This window comes from Fundulus heteroclitus, chromosome 23 (genome assembly GCF_011125445.2).
Source record: "Fundulus heteroclitus isolate FHET01 chromosome 23, MU-UCD_Fhet_4.1, whole genome shotgun sequence".
In the NCBI taxonomy this organism is placed as follows: Eukaryota; Metazoa; Chordata; class Actinopteri; order Cyprinodontiformes; family Fundulidae; genus Fundulus; species Fundulus heteroclitus.
In genome coordinates, this window is record NC_046383.1 from 27,624,989 (window position 1) to 27,639,914 (window position 14,926).

A 14,926-nucleotide genomic window follows, 5' to 3' on the forward strand; every position below is an offset into this window, starting at 1 on the left:
ACTCTCGCGGCAGCCGGGAGAGATTTTTAGGGCCATTCATCAGCTGGCGAGGCGCACAAATAGTCTTAAAAACTATAAACACCACAGCCGGCTTGGAGACAGGGGGACCCATTTACCCCGTGGCTGCGCTAAACGCTGAAGATAAAACAAACGATAATACTGTCTGTCTCCTGGGACCGTCTCCACAGGCATTAATGCTGGCTTTACTGCCAGAGGAAGCCGACACGAACGGAGGTTATGCGTCATTACGCACCTAGAAACAGGTTTTTAGGTGGGGAATTTGGTGCTTAGCGAGCGCGTGTTTTGACTTTTGCAGGAACATATTTTTGTCTTTGAATCCTTTTGGGGGAAAACAGCAGAATTTTAAAAGATAAAAAGATTCTGAGGGAGGGAGGGGGGGGGGGGGGGTGAGGAAATATTACGCAAGCCAAAAGTGTCAATCCTGGCACTTTCTTAGGACAACCTGGCCGGCGCAGCCTGGGTGGGAGTGTGTGTGTGTGTGTGTGTGTGTGTGTGTGTGTGTGTGTGTGTGTGTGTGTGTGTGTGTGTGTGTGCGGATTTGTTGTCATCTGTTATCACATCCCGATAAGACAGACAGCGGCTCCAGAATCTCTTGGAGGCAGACAGCAGAGTGTGTCGCTCCTGGTTTCGGGTTCCGTGCTCAGGGACCCCAAACTGTTGTCTGGTCTCCTTGACCCACCCCCCACCTTAAAGAACGCTTGTCTGCCCTGTTTCCCTCCGACTGAAGGCCAAAACCGACGCCTCAAAAACACACAGGATTTATCAGACACTTTAACCTTTCTTAATTAGACAGCTTCGGCGCACGGAAATGGGATAAATCGTCTCTCTTGGGAGTTAAAAGCGTAAGATCACTACACGCGCTGCTGGGCTCGATCACAAAGTCGTGACTAAAAACTATACGCAGCAGGTGAGTTTCAATCGACCAGTTATATGAATCGGGGCCTCATTTTGTCAAAAGAAGCAGACGATATTTCAGTTTATGATGTCCCAGAAAATAATTTATTCAAAGCGGAATGAATAAAGTCATTTGAAGTCTCTTAGACCGCTGCACATTTTGTTATCCTGCAACCACAAACTGCAATGCATATCAGGTCAGGATTACAGACCGACAAAACAATACATAATTGTAAAAAAAAAGGCGAAAATCTGTAAAGTGTGGCGTGTACTTGTATTCACCCCCCTTTGCGCTGGAACACGCCCCCTCTCTAATAATGGACGGCAACCAATCGCCTACATGTAAACAGAGTTGCTCTGTGTGTAATGTCGTCTCAGTTTGAATACAGCGGTCCTACGAAGGCCTTCAAGATTTGCACCTTAAAAAGTGCTTTACACTGATAAAAATATATGTAATACCCTTGCCAGCAAACAGAATTACAATAAAACAATTGCCAATAAATAAAACATCAGAATAATACAACCAATAAAAATAGATCAAATAAAAAAATTACATAATAAAAAAACAACTTCTCAATCTGAGTTAAAAGCCATGAAGAAACAATGTGTTTTAAGATAATTTTTTTTGGGCAGCTTTGGATTATAAAACTGGTCAATCTATCAACTCAAATGTGGGAGAGTCTGTTGGCGACTCATGCGCCTCATAATTATGACCTTTGTAGAGTGGGAAGGAAAATATAGTTGAAAGAAAGCCACAAAAAGTCATGTTTGCAATATGAAATAAAAAACATTGGGGAAGAGGGGGGCAGCAAAGAGATGAAATGAGGTGCTCTGGTCAGGGGAACCCAACATTTTGGGCTATATCCAAAGTGCAATGTCTTGCAGAAAACTAACTGGACCTGAACGCACCGCCCCTATCGTGAAACGCTGTGGCAGCATCATGCTGTGGTAGTATTTCTCTTCATTAGGGACAAGGAAGAGAAAAGGGAAGACAGGTGCAGCTAAATGCAGGTTAATACTTGAAGAAAGTCTATTGAGCCTGCCAAAGGTTTGAGACTGAGGCAGCGGCTCGCCTTCCAGCAGGACAAGGACCACAAAACAGCAGCCAGAGCCACCACAGGATGGTTTAAATCAAAGCCCCTTTAGGTGTTTGAATGAACCAGACCCAAAGCTGACCAAGAACTTAAAGATCATCTATTGGCAGACTGTTCCCCATCCAATCTGACTGAGTTTGGGCTGCAGAAGGACGAGGAGACATGCCTCTGCACAGCGGTTTCACTTTTCATCCACTTTACCATTGTGGGTTGCTTTGTGTTCTGTCACATAATTTGCTTTTTTATATTATTGTTAGACAAAAAAATGTTTTAAAGAATAAAAAAAGTAAACACAAATATGTTCAAAATAATGTATGGGGCATCCTGTATAGCACCTCGCGTCATTATTAGAGGAGAGGCATGAGGCTCATTTCCTCTTCTTCCCTGCTCCTCCTCTCTGCGTCACCCAGAGGAGAGAAAGAGAGCGGGGTCCAGAAAAAAAGAAAAAAAAACTTTGGAGACAGGGCTGACATTCAAAATGCACCCTTCACTCAAGTCTAGTCTGGTTGAACAAACCAACACTTAAATCCAGTAAATACTCCCAGGAAGGAGAAGTCTTGGTTTACATCTTTTTGGTTGCTTCCACATGACAGATTCATAGCTTCTTTTTCGTCTCCTTTCTCCTGCGTCTTTTGGCAATGTTTCCCAGCCCCGGCACGTCCACACCCTTCTCTGTCAAGGATATATTAAACTTGGAGCACAATCCCGACGTGATGGTATCTTCTCTGGACTGCTCCACCTCCTCCTCCTGCATGCTGGCCCGCCTGAAGCAGGAGCCTGTCCGGGACGCGTCCGCCGCCGCCGCCGCCGCCGCCGCCTCTCTGTTTCAGCAGGACGTCCAAGACTACAACAAGACTGCCAGGGGCAACTTCACGTCCAGCTTTTATGGCAAATCGCTTTTAGGGATGGAAGTTGAGAGGGGTGCGAAATCAGATGCGTTTGAGGAGAAACGAAGAAAAGGTGAGCAGCAAATCCTCGGGCCTGTACGCCCAAATCATACAGGCCAGGGTTCGTGCGCTTTTAATCTAGTCCTAAACAAATCGCGTTGGAATTTGGCTTCAAGGAGGAGCTCTTCGATTGAATCGGACGATTCAGTTTAATTTAAGCAAAAACAAAAGATGTGACGCATCCTTCTAAATATGCGATTAGAAAATCTGGGACTTTAGCACATCAGAAAATCTGTTGACGCGCGTGTTTTCCACCTGCAAATGCGCATTTACGCGATAAAAAAACGAACTTTACAGGTTTTACATATTAAACATAGCATTATTTAGTATTTAATCAAGCACACCCGTTTGTAAATGTGATGTTCTATAATTTCCAATAGTTTAGTTTTAAACAAATGCTTCTTATCATAGATACTAACTGAAGGTGTTGGTTCAGCCAAATGTGATTTATTGTGTGGAAGATAAAGACATAGGGCCGATGTGTGCATATATATATATATATATATATATATATATATATATATATATATATATATATATATATATATATATATATATATATATATAATAAAAGAACTGTCATAGGACTTTTGGTCGAGGAAAAATTCTGTGTTAAAAGAAGAAATTTAGTTTTAATTAGTTGAACAGCTTATGCCAAAGTAAAGCTTGTCAGGAACCTGAGCGTCTCAGCCGCAGGGTGCTTGTTGCTAATGAGCAGCACTTCCTGTATTTCATCCGTTCTGATCCATCTAAAAACTTTTTATGTGCGTGTTAAGGAAGATCATTATGGATGGAGAATTTATAAGCACACGCTTCTAAACCTGTTTTATTTAATTAACTGTTGACTGTGCAGACGTTTTGTTCTTCCCTATGAATATCTGTTCATTGGGAAATATTGCCTGGTGCGTCTAAAGTTTAAGTCGATGTAAAACAGAATAGCTAGACTAACTGATTCATCTGACACGCTGGTTGGAATTGTATTAATTTGATTGAAAATCATCACATTTGTTTAGGTGTCTTTTAGGCGTGAAACTTTTAATGATTTCTACTCATAAATGTTAATTCTAAATTACCCAATTTAAATTGTGTGAATGTTGTCATGTTGACACCATTTCGTCCTTCTTAGTGCAGCAGGCTTTCCAGAAGCCCTGTGGGTTTATCTTTGTGCCGTCTTCTTGTCTGTGCCGGTAGATGGTTTCAGCGGCCACGCCGGGCCTCTGGAGGACGCGAAGCCCACGGACGTGGAGCGGCCCAAGCCTCGGAGACGCAGGAAGCCGCGGGTCCTCTTCTCCCAGGCGCAGGTGTACGAGCTGGAGCGCCGCTTCAAGCAGCAGCGCTACCTGTCCGCCCCGGAGCGGGACCACCTGGCCGGCGTGCTCAAGCTCACCCCGACCCAAGTCAAGATCTGGTTCCAGAACAGGAGGTACAAGTGCAAGCGACAGAGGCAGGACCAGAGCCTGGAGATGGTGTCGCTGCCGCCGCCCAGGAGGGTGTCGGTCCCGGTGCTGGTGCGGGACGGGAAGCCGTGCCTGGCCGGAGAGGCGGCCGCCTACAACCCTTCCTACAGCGTGGGGCCCATCAACCACCTGGCTTACAACAACTACCCGGCCTTCGGCGGATACGCGGGGCCCGGATGCAACACGAACTACGCCTGCGGCTACCCTGCGGGCGGCGTGCAGAGCGCGCAGGGCCCGTCCGGCGGCGGCGGCGGCGGCGGCTACGTGAACTTTGGGGTGGGGGACCTGAACAACGTCCAGAACACGTTCCCCCCCGGTAACGGCGTGTCCTCGCTGCACGGCATTAGGACGTGGTAGCAGAAGCACCGAGCAGGAAACGCGCCCGGTTCCGTTCGAGCGGAGAAGACTGCATGTGGATTTCTAAAGGTGTCCGAACAGGACCTATTTATTTAGCCATAGCTGTTTGAGGTTGTTTTTCTCCTTTTTTTTTTTTTTATTATTTAGCACTATTCTTCTTCTTTCTTAGATGACTAAAACTTTCATTTATGGCGCACTGTGTACTTTCTGCGCAAATGATAACTAATAGTAGCAACAATAAATAGGCTATGCAAGATCCAGGCTACTTTAATCTTGAATTTCACTTTTTTTTCCCAGAACCTTTCTCCTTCTTACTACTACAACTGCAACAACTTCTAATGATATTAATACATTTATTCTAATATTAATGAGAATAAGCTTAATTATAATGGTTCGCTTCAAATATGCTCTACAAAGATCTACGTTTTCCTTATAAGAAGGAATTTTGTGGGACTTTGAATATTTCCCACAGGAATTACAGTTAAATTATTTAAATTTCACATAAACGCAAAGTTAAACGTTGTATTAAATTATAACCGTCTTGTTAAAATACTTGAAGAGAATTTAATAAAGGAAACCGGTGTGTCAAGCTGCGGATCTTTTGGAACATGAATCCATATTTCTGAGCAGATGTTGAGTTAAATGATTCCAACCCACATTCAATATGAACTTTCTCAACACATTAGGGAAGCTGTGATTTGAGACAGTATTAATCTAATTTAATTTTAATGGTTCTTTTAAAAAACAATTTTTTTTTACAGTGGTCTTTTGCTTTGGTTACTTGTCTTGTATGGATGGACATATTAGGTTAGTAAAAGTAAAGAACCGTGATAAGACTTGTGGCTGTGAAATTTGCTTTGTTTGAGAAAGAGCTCACGTTTGTATCCATCCATAGCCGGGTAGATCCACATTAAGTCATATTTGCTGGCACACTGCATGTGTTTCTTAACCCTGAGGCCAATAAATGACACATCTTGGCTGATGTTAACATGTGCAGGTTTACATGCCACCTTGTTGGAATAGATTTTTAAAATACATCACCTTTCTAGCTACGTTTTACACTTTAATTACAGTCCAATTGAATTTTTTGTGTCTTTTTAGAACCGGAAGATACGACAAACGAGCAAAATTACCCTAATCGGTTAGGATGTCTAAAATGTACCCGAGGGTCTACACAACTGTCGTAATTTTGCACAGAAACATTCAAACCTACCCGAATGAAACAAGTGCAATCATATTATTATTTCAAATCTGACTGTTTTTTTTTTTTTTCAGTTTATTTGGGACTAAAAATAAAATAAAGAAATAAATTGGGAATGGTGAGTAAAACCTACCAATATAACCCCCGACATGTTAAAGGCATACTGACAGAATGAGCTATAAACCCTCATAATGGAGATTAGCATCTGTTAAAATCCCCTGGCGTGGTTCGTGTCAGGTTAAAATGTTCAAGTGGCTGTTAAAAAGCTTCAGTCAGTTTTACTTAAACAAGGTGAAAAGGTTGTTAAAAGTTTGTTCGTTTTTACAACCTGCTGTCAGCCGCCTTTGCTCTGTACACAAACGCTTGAGGACCGCTGGGACGGAGCTTGGCTGGCGGCCACGACCTTGACCTGCATCAAACCTTTAAAGGCAGCTTTAAGTTTAAGAAAAGCTCACACAGAAAAAAATAAATAAAGTCTAGAATCTTTTGTTGGTATACCAGACCGTTTTGCACAAAAAAAACCACAAGCGTACTAAGAATTAGGTTTAAAGCTTCCATTAAAATAAAATCAGCAACCTTAATTGGACATAACAGTAGGGGTGGGCTGTAGACTTTAACACAAAGGCTTGTTTTTTTTTTTATCATAATGATAAAAACTATATAAGAAAAGAGTTTTTGGCCATAAATGTGTCGTTGAATACAATCAAAGGCCTACAAGAAACACACTTCTAAAAATATAACTTAACCAATTACAAACATGCAACATGACTACAGAAATTACACCTGTGCAGCTGAATAGGACACACTAGTTATATCAAATCATGTCTTAAAAGGTAAAAAAAAAAAAAAAAAAGAAATTAACCGACTGTAGAAAAAACACCCGAAAAGCAAAGCTAACAATCCCATCCTTAGAATGACGAAACAAACTCTCTGAATTTTTTTGTAACAGCTTGTGAACATTTAATCTGGGTAAGTTTTAATCAGACAGATTCTCATCAGACATTCTGCACATTGAACAGCTGAAGAAAGACGCATTAAAAACCTCCCGCTCTGTTAATAAGACACTTATTAAGCAACATTCACACATTTTAAACAATCCTTAAGGTCCTCTTGCTTCTCTGGCTTGTGCTCCGTCTTAAAAAGAAACAAATGACAAGTGGTTTGTGATTAATGCGTAAATAGTGACTTAAATGGTAAAATACTTTTAAAATCACGGTGGCATGTAATCCCTTTCCTGGACAACCACAGCTAAGTTTATTGTCATACAGAAACCCTGCCTCTGGGCACCTCCCCTTCCAGAAGTCTGACTTAGCGTTAGTGTTGTGGCTAAACTAGATGGAAACAAGCCTCAAATCTACAAAACTGGAAAACTTCCTAGCCCCAAGTTTCAAGACGCCTCCTGTTGGTGAGTCGATGTGTTATTCCACAAAGCAACACATAAAAACATGTGGCTCAGCGGTAGAGCGGACGCATCTTTCACGGAGGCTACAGTCCTTGACGCACCTGACCTGGACAGGCTGCCTGTAAATAAAGGCCTCTACTGCCACAAAATCTAAAAAAAGCTATACTAAGAGGATTGATTCTTCAGTTCTTTCATTTTATCCAGGATATTAAACCATCCTCAAAGAGATAATAAAGCAAATGGCTTGCTGTGCATGGGGCTTTCCCTCTCTTAAAGCTCTGCGTTAAGTAAATGTAGAGCTGCGCCTCAGGCCGCCTCTTGTTACGAACCCTTGGCGGGCAGCAGTGGCCTCTCCATCGGGCTCTTCAGAGAGCCCGGGCCCACTTGTTGAGATACAAACCCAAGCACTCGGTGGACAGTATCGCGGCGCTAAATGCAAGAATAGTCTAATTTGCTCAACAGAGTACCAGGCCTCGCCTAAGTGTGCGGCTGAGCGAACAGGCGAGGAGCCGGCTCAGCCCGACTGCCTTCCACTTCAGCTGAGGAGGAGACGCTTACGCGTCTCTCAGGTCTCTTCACACGTACTCTGTCCGTCATCCTCTCTAAAACAATGGACGCAATTGAGCGACACACTTCAACTGTGAACCCGGCGGCATCGACGTTTATTACAAAAGCAACAGGCAACAACAACAACAGAAAAAAAGAGAAGCGACCGACGTGACGGACCTAAGGGCAACGGAGAGCAGTTAGACAGAGGCTAGCAAGGTCATGTTGGCTTCTCTGACCATCGTCTCCTCCGTGGTGTTGAAAAGGCAGCGTCAGATAACGGCAGCGCACAAACCTAAAAATATCAACCCTCGCTCATTCGCCACCCACACTGGAATAAGAGGAGGAGGGGGGGGGGGGGGGGGGGGGTCCGCTGCAATAATCTGCTTTTCCGGGTCTTATCTGAAGGAAGGCAGTGGATGAATGTGGCTCTATCTCTGCCGGTGTGAACAGCTCCGCTGCCTTACTGGGACTCTCTGCGGTGGCGGCGGCAGCTTGAAGTCTCTCACTCATGAAGTCCCGTTTGGCTTCAACGAAACGCCGCCATGGATCGGAGAGCAAACGCGTGCAATACGGGCTTTCCGTTAGCAAAGGGAAAGGAGCACGGGCCCAGGAGGAGAACGTATTCAGCACTGCAGTCGTGGAAGACAATCAAGACACTTTGAAGCAGTTATGAATTACACATAACAATAATTATTATTATTATTATTATACAGCACGCTGTGATGAACAGCATTAACCTAATTAGGGTTCAGTGTACCTGCAAGTTGATCATCTCATCACTGAATAATAAAAAAAGTGAGGGACTCAGTCCTGGAGTTGCTACCAAAAAACACGTCTAATTTCATTACAGGATGTTTTTTTTTTTTTAATACTTGATTATATTGTAGCTAATGTAGTTTCAGAGCAGGAATCCAACTATAGATCGATAGAGCTGGCAGAGGAAAACGTGCAGCTTGCCTACTCTATCCGCTTCTGGAACCGTTTGAAGGCATTTAAGGAGAAAAACGTACTTTGCACTCATAATTGGTCACTGAACAATAAATTAAACGCACTGAGGAACTGCAGGATTATCCTTCTACTTAGTGGGCGAGGTTTTTACAGAGCAGCATGGGGGGCTTTACGCCGCGCGTGGGCCCCGCTACGGGACGCCCCGTCTCTGGACAACGGGAGGGATCCTATAAGAAAGGGAACAGCCTCTTTTTGAGGATGTAGAGGACGGTGGCAAAGAACAGAGCCAGCGCCAAGAAGATGAGCAGTTTATCAGTCAGCTCCCTGCGGTTGTACTTGGTGATGAGTTTCCTGCCCAGCTGAATGGTGCCGGTCATGGCTTTAAACTCCTCGTTGGTCTCCTGAACCGTTCTCGACGACGTGGCTTGAAAAGGGAGAAAAAAAAAGAAATCCAGTTAATATTGCTGCAAAGTGTGAAGGGTTTCCGAAAGCACAAATCAGAAGTGAGCGTCCGCATCCGGGCCTTTCCATCACCGACCGAGTGTCGTTACGGTGTCTTCGCTCTGCTGGACCTGCTGCGCCATCATCCGGCTGATGCTCATGAGGTTCTCCGTGATGTCGCCGGCGTTTCGTGCCAGGCCCTCCTTGGTCATCTTCCTGGTAGGGAAGTTGCACAAATGCTCCGTGAACTGACGGGTGTTTAAGGCGCCGTTAACGACGGTCCTGCAGGCCGCCAGCTCGCTCACCTCTGCCTCGCGGCGCCGTCGGACCCGTTGAGCAGCGCCTGCTTCTCCATCTTGTCGACGGACAGCTTGCTGGCGAGGTTGGCTTTCCTCCAGGCCGTCTGGTTGCTGCAGACACAAGCAGGTGCTCACCAACGCCATCGCCCACGGCGTACATGCCGACGTGTTAAACAGGAAGTTACGGCCGATCGTCTTAAAAGGAATTACCTCAGCATCTGCTTTCGGTGTCCCTCTACTTGGTCGAGCAACGCCTGCTTGTCCGACTCTTTGTCCTGCTCCATTGCTATCCGCTCAAAGTCCTGATACAACACGGATGGACGTTTAGTCTTTTTTTTCCCCGTCATTTTTAAAAGTCTTCTCACAAGATGCGATGACCAAAAATAAGGACGCTCACATGAATCCTCGATCGGAGGCTGTGGAAGTGCTTCTTCACTTCCGCGTTCATCTCCGTCAGCTTGCTCTGAGGGCCGTCGCACTCTGTGATGTCCTGCTGAGACAAGACGGATGAGGCTGCACACATCCTGCGATGCTTCCATGTTACACCAATGCCCCCCTCCACATTTAAGGTTAATTTAATTCAAGAATAAAAGTTCATATGTCAAATTCAAATAGAGAACGGCACACACTGTTTTCGAGGCCAAGCTTCAGCGTCCTCTTTGGTCTGACAAACACCGCAGGAGGTTGGAGAGCGAGCACTTATTTTACAGGAAGTGTTAGGGTGCCAATCATTGTTACACATTCAGTTAAACCTAGTTACGATTCATCCGTTTGCTTTTCTGAAGACATTCATCAGGCGTGGGCCTTAGGGGAGTCTAAGTCTTTCCAACTGGACAAATACGTCAGTGGCACGCACTTAACTATTCGGATAAAACTCACCGATACGGTGCAACTCCTGGTCAGTACTCCTGCATCTTTCATCTGATTTGACTTTCAACACTTTTTGAAAACTTTTTGTCCAATTTTTCACCTGTGAATAAAAACGTGTCCTATAAAGTTTTTTTCTTTTTCTTTTTATAGATGTTTCTTTTTTACAAAATAAGGCAAAGGGAAATTAAAGTCCGAAAGAAAAAATATATACTAATTTCGATATTTCGTGTAAGATATTTCTCACATTGAAAGCACTGGAGTAAAGGTCCATACTTTTCCAAACAGAACCTGGTACTAAACACATTTTCTGATCAACATTGTATATGACAATGTTAAAAAGATGAATTAAGAATGTTAATTCTTACTTCACTGCATATAACCAAACATTAAGATTTTCTTGAAAATAGTGTATTTGTCTTTGATTTGAGCAGGTAAATAAAATGATCTGCCAATAGAACGAGTCTTTTGACCCCTAAAATAAGACAATTAGATAAACTGCAGTTGAAATAAGATAAGAGAGGAGCTGTTCCTCTTTTAAGAGCAAACATCGTATTCAACTGGTAGATCATTTAAACGTGCCTGCTCAAATCAAGGACAAATACACTCATTTAAAGAACATTGTACTTATTTTTAGTTTCCTTTTTTGCAGTGTTACCAACAGCAGCATGCATCAGTTGTTGGTGTTTGCTCCCTCACATCCTGTCTCAACTTCTTTTATGTTTTAATGTGACCAAGTATTAATCCCATCAAAGGGTTAATGATTGGAGAGAGAAAAGAGATACTTAAGAAAAAATAGACATCAGTCTGATCACTTCCACACTTACTAGCTGTAGCTATTTGAATTAAACTATTCCACCAGCGCAACCCAGTTTTCCTGTCATGCAACACCCCATAGGCCAGGGAAGTAATTTATACTTTCTGCATGATAAATAATCACACACTTTTTGCAATGATACATTTCCCCATATATATATATATATATATATATATATATATATATATATATATATATATATATATATATATATACACACACACCGTTTTTTTTTTTTTCCTAATTTTTGCTGGTTAAAATAGGAGGAAATTAGCTTTTCACTGGGGTTCCTATAAACAAATATAGGAAATGCACGTCACACCACCCTTTCTAGGACAATTAATGACGTAGTCGGCTGACTTATTTATTTTTTTTTTTTGCACCTTTTATTTTCCATTATGCAAAATAAACACCCGAAAACCCCTTCGCAATCGTTTAATGACATAAATGTGCCAGAATGCGTCGTTATAAGCGGCCCTTGTTGTTAAAGCGTCGAGCCGCGGCAGTCCGTTAGCATGGCGGCTAACGGGAGAGCTTCGTCGTCATGGCAGCAGCCTGCTCGGACATGTCCCTGCATGGCCTTACCAGGGAGAAAACCGCACCTGGATGAGAGCCTTGATTTCCAAGTCATATTTGAGGATTTCTTGCTCGCACACTCTGACGTGGACGTCTGCAGTCGCCATGTTGCCAACGTATGACGTCACGCACCGGCTACAACTACGGCAAGCAGGAAGCGGCTGGCCTTCTCATCCCGACAGAACACAAAGAAGTTTTTTTTATTTATTTGGCGCTTTAAAAACCTACATGTTGCAAAGGCCTTCATGAATGATTAAATCAAAGATGGAATATAGGTGTCATTCACTTGGAGGTTTCCAATGTCTGGCTACACTTCTCATGGTTTAGAAATCGGAAAGAGGGGGAAAAAAAAGAAAACTAGTTTAAATGAGGAATTTAATAATTGATGGCTTCGCCAGCAAATAAACAGATGAGTCAAGCTCATGTCAACCTCAAAACAATTTAATTAAATGCCATTGACACTCATATTGCACACAATGCACACAACATATACACACACACACACACACAACAGCAAGTGAAGGCCGCTTTCATTTGAAGGTCAGGAAAAAAAAAAAAAAATCAAGTAATAGCTCTCAAATGTTTATCAAGGCACGCAGACGAGGGCTTCACTCCATCACTAAAAGGCACAGGGTTTTGGGGTTTTAAGTGATCTGACGAATGGTCTCTGGAGGGGATCTGGTGCATCAGTGTCCAGCCCGCTGATGATGGGTAAAAAAAAAAAAACAACAACAAGAAAACAAGTAAGTAAATGCATCAACGTGATTTTCAAATAGTAATAAGAGGTGACAGGAAGTAATTTACCTGCAAGGTAAGTGGTCCTTAAAGGCCAAGTTAATCCCAGGCGTAGTTTAGGTACCAGATGACGTCAGTGGAGAGGGACGGCCCAAAGAGCGGGTTCAGCTGAGCCAGAATTGCTATCAACCAGCTGATGGAGAGCACATATAAAACAGCTTGTTCAACTGTATTGTAGCACACATTATCAAAATAAGCATTATTCTTTGTGAGCCCATTTAGAATAAAAGATCACTCCAGATTTACTCCTGACAGCTGTTCAAGGATGAGAAGACTGGAAAACAGCTTTGCTTCTACTGCCCTCTTCTGGTCAGTCATGGTGTGACATTATACATTATATGCACGGTTGGACCCCAACGTAAACATACATGTTAATTATCTTTTAAACATCCCATACATAGTTTATTGCGACCATCGGTGGCAGACTTCCCAAACCTGGCCTCTTTAAGAAGGTTTGGGGTTTGTTTTTTTTTTTTTTACATCATGCAGCATTTTCCTACAATACTTTGTGTTGTCCGGTCACAAAGGATCCTACTGAAACACCTTCAAGTTTGTGGCAAGAAAGAAAAAAGAAAAAAACACTAATAAATACCAAGGTTAATACGCCTCAAAATAAGACATTGGTTAAACATTGTCAGTTTAGCAGCAGCAGCTGACACACAGGATGAGGATGGAAGGAAATACTCACAAGAGGTAACAGCAGACTGCAGTCAGCACCAACATTGTGACAATAACTCTGTAGGAAAACAAGAAAAATAAGTGTCTTTATGTTAAATAACAGGGATCTAATTGTATTTTTTCTTCTTTTTCCCCCCTGAACACATTGTTGGACTTGATCTTGTGAGCCAAGGAGGACAAAAAGGGAAGCTGCATCACACTTTTAGCCCAGTTTCCATAGCTAAACATAAATTAAAGCGGGAGTGTTGGTGCCCAGACGGGTTATTTAAGCCTAAAGGTTACTTGTATGGACGAAGGAAGCGATAACTTTCCTATAAACTGTTAGTGAAACGAAGCTGACTAGAACCGAGCTCGGAAATTAGCTTCACTTAACTAAAGTTTTACGAGAACTTCGCAAACTTATTTAACTCTTAAAGTCGCACAAAGAAGGGGCGTTTAATTTTCAGTCTGGTTTACAAATAAAAACACATTCTTACGTTAAAAACAGAGAAGAAAACAAGGCATAAAGTTTCGGTAAAGTGCAGCTTCGTGTTGGCTGGTTTTAGCCAGATGGAAAGCTAACAAATGCTAACAGACTCACCCTCTGTTCGGTCCTTTGGGGATAAACCAGGGAACAACTCCTCCAACAACACCCCACACCAGAGTCATTACAGAGATGGCGATGGCAAACGTCCGATCCGCCATTGTTAGGAGAAACCAGGAGTGTCTGAACGCAGAAAAAGTTAAACTGAAGTCAACTTCAGCGCTGTAGAAACACGATCTCCTGTGTCGGGGAGCAGAGGAATCACATGACTGTGACAGAGGCAGGAAGTAGAGGCTGGCGGCGGACCCGTCTATGTTCTGGAGCAACGACTTCCCTCAGAAATAGCCCCACTTTTTGTGCACATTGATTTTATTTGTTTAGCAGGGATTAGTCCCGTGAAAGCTGGAAATGTTAGCAGCTGTTTTTATTTTGATTCGATTAGAATTGTTTTTGAAGTTTTGAGAGTTAAACTCTGTCACTTATCTTGGAAGACTTGTTTTGTTTAACTTTTGTTAAATGTAGGCAAAGTGTATATATATATATATATATATATATATATATATATATATATATATATATATATATATATATATATATATAAATAAATGAACCACTGTTGTGACACCAGTTCAAAAATAAGTTACATTGTTTAAATACCCTTTTGGACTAAGCATTTTAGCGACATCTATTGGTCATTTTGTGAAATTACATATTTTTATAAAGGAGATTTTTGCAGTCGTGCATGACTTTCTGCACTTTAGACCACTTGAATTATGATTGAGAATTATGCTGGTATGATTGAGAATTTGCTAAAACTTTATAACTGTTATGAGTGTGGTCAGAAGGTAGATTGTAAATTATGGACTTGAAATGTTGCGATTTTTCTGTAATATCTGCAATGACTATTTCATTAACTCCTCTTTTGGGTATAAATTGATGAAAGCACAAGCTAAAACGTAGGTAAAAATTACACCTTTCTCCACCAATACTAAAATGTACCATTATAAAAGAGAGCAGTACACAAAATGCTTAAAATGCTGAATTTAAACATTCTTATTGA

The 14,926-nt window shown here is 42.4% G+C and overlaps 3 protein-coding genes across 6 annotated transcripts; 1 reads left to right on the forward strand and 2 right to left on the reverse strand.

Moving 5' to 3' along the window:
• The first annotated feature begins 2,280 nt into the window (after positions 1-2,280).
• Positions 2,281-6,002, forward strand: nkx2.5 (NK2 homeobox 5). The gene is made up of 2 exons (XM_012881179.3): positions 2,281-2,969; positions 4,148-6,002. Exons 1-2 carry the CDS (start codon positions 2,648-2,650, stop codon positions 4,768-4,770), a joined length of 945 nt encoding a protein of 314 aa, XP_012736633.2. The 5' UTR covers positions 2,281-2,647; the 3' UTR covers positions 4,771-6,002.
• Positions 6,003-8,776: 2,774 nt separating this feature from the next.
• bnip1a (BCL2 interacting protein 1a) lies at positions 8,777-12,018 on the reverse strand. 3 transcript variants are annotated; one of them, XM_036127322.1, is made up of 7 exons: positions 11,897-11,958; positions 10,490-10,580; positions 10,008-10,100; positions 9,821-9,912; positions 9,617-9,721; positions 9,409-9,527; positions 8,777-9,294 (listed from the first exon to the last, which is right to left on the reverse strand). In XM_036127322.1, the coding sequence occupies exons 2-7, from the start codon at positions 10,529-10,531 to the stop codon at positions 9,098-9,100; spliced, it is 648 nt and encodes a 215-aa protein (XP_035983215.1). In that variant the 5' UTR covers positions 10,532-10,580; positions 11,897-11,958; the 3' UTR covers positions 8,777-9,097. The 3 variants fall into 3 exon arrangements, with proteins under 3 accessions (XP_035983215.1, XP_012725487.2, XP_012725566.2); XM_012870033.3 differs by lacking the exon at positions 10,490-10,580 and having other exon boundaries at positions 11,897-12,018; XM_012870112.3 differs by lacking the exon at positions 10,490-10,580 and having other exon boundaries at positions 11,880-11,982.
• A 272-nt stretch (positions 12,019-12,290) lies between these two features.
• atp6v0e1 (ATPase H+ transporting V0 subunit e1) lies at positions 12,291-14,143 on the reverse strand. Of its 2 annotated transcripts, none has more exons than XM_021320726.2 (4): positions 13,924-14,143; positions 13,354-13,401; positions 12,675-12,798; positions 12,291-12,571 (listed from the first exon to the last, which is right to left on the reverse strand). In XM_021320726.2, exons 1-3 carry the CDS (start codon positions 14,025-14,027, stop codon positions 12,705-12,707), a joined length of 246 nt encoding a protein of 81 aa, XP_021176401.2. In that variant the 5' UTR covers positions 14,028-14,143; the 3' UTR covers positions 12,291-12,571; positions 12,675-12,704. The 2 variants fall into 2 exon arrangements, with proteins under 2 accessions (XP_021176401.2, XP_012737805.2); XM_012882351.3 differs by having other exon boundaries at positions 12,291-12,577.
• Positions 14,144-14,926: the final 783 nt, after the last annotated feature.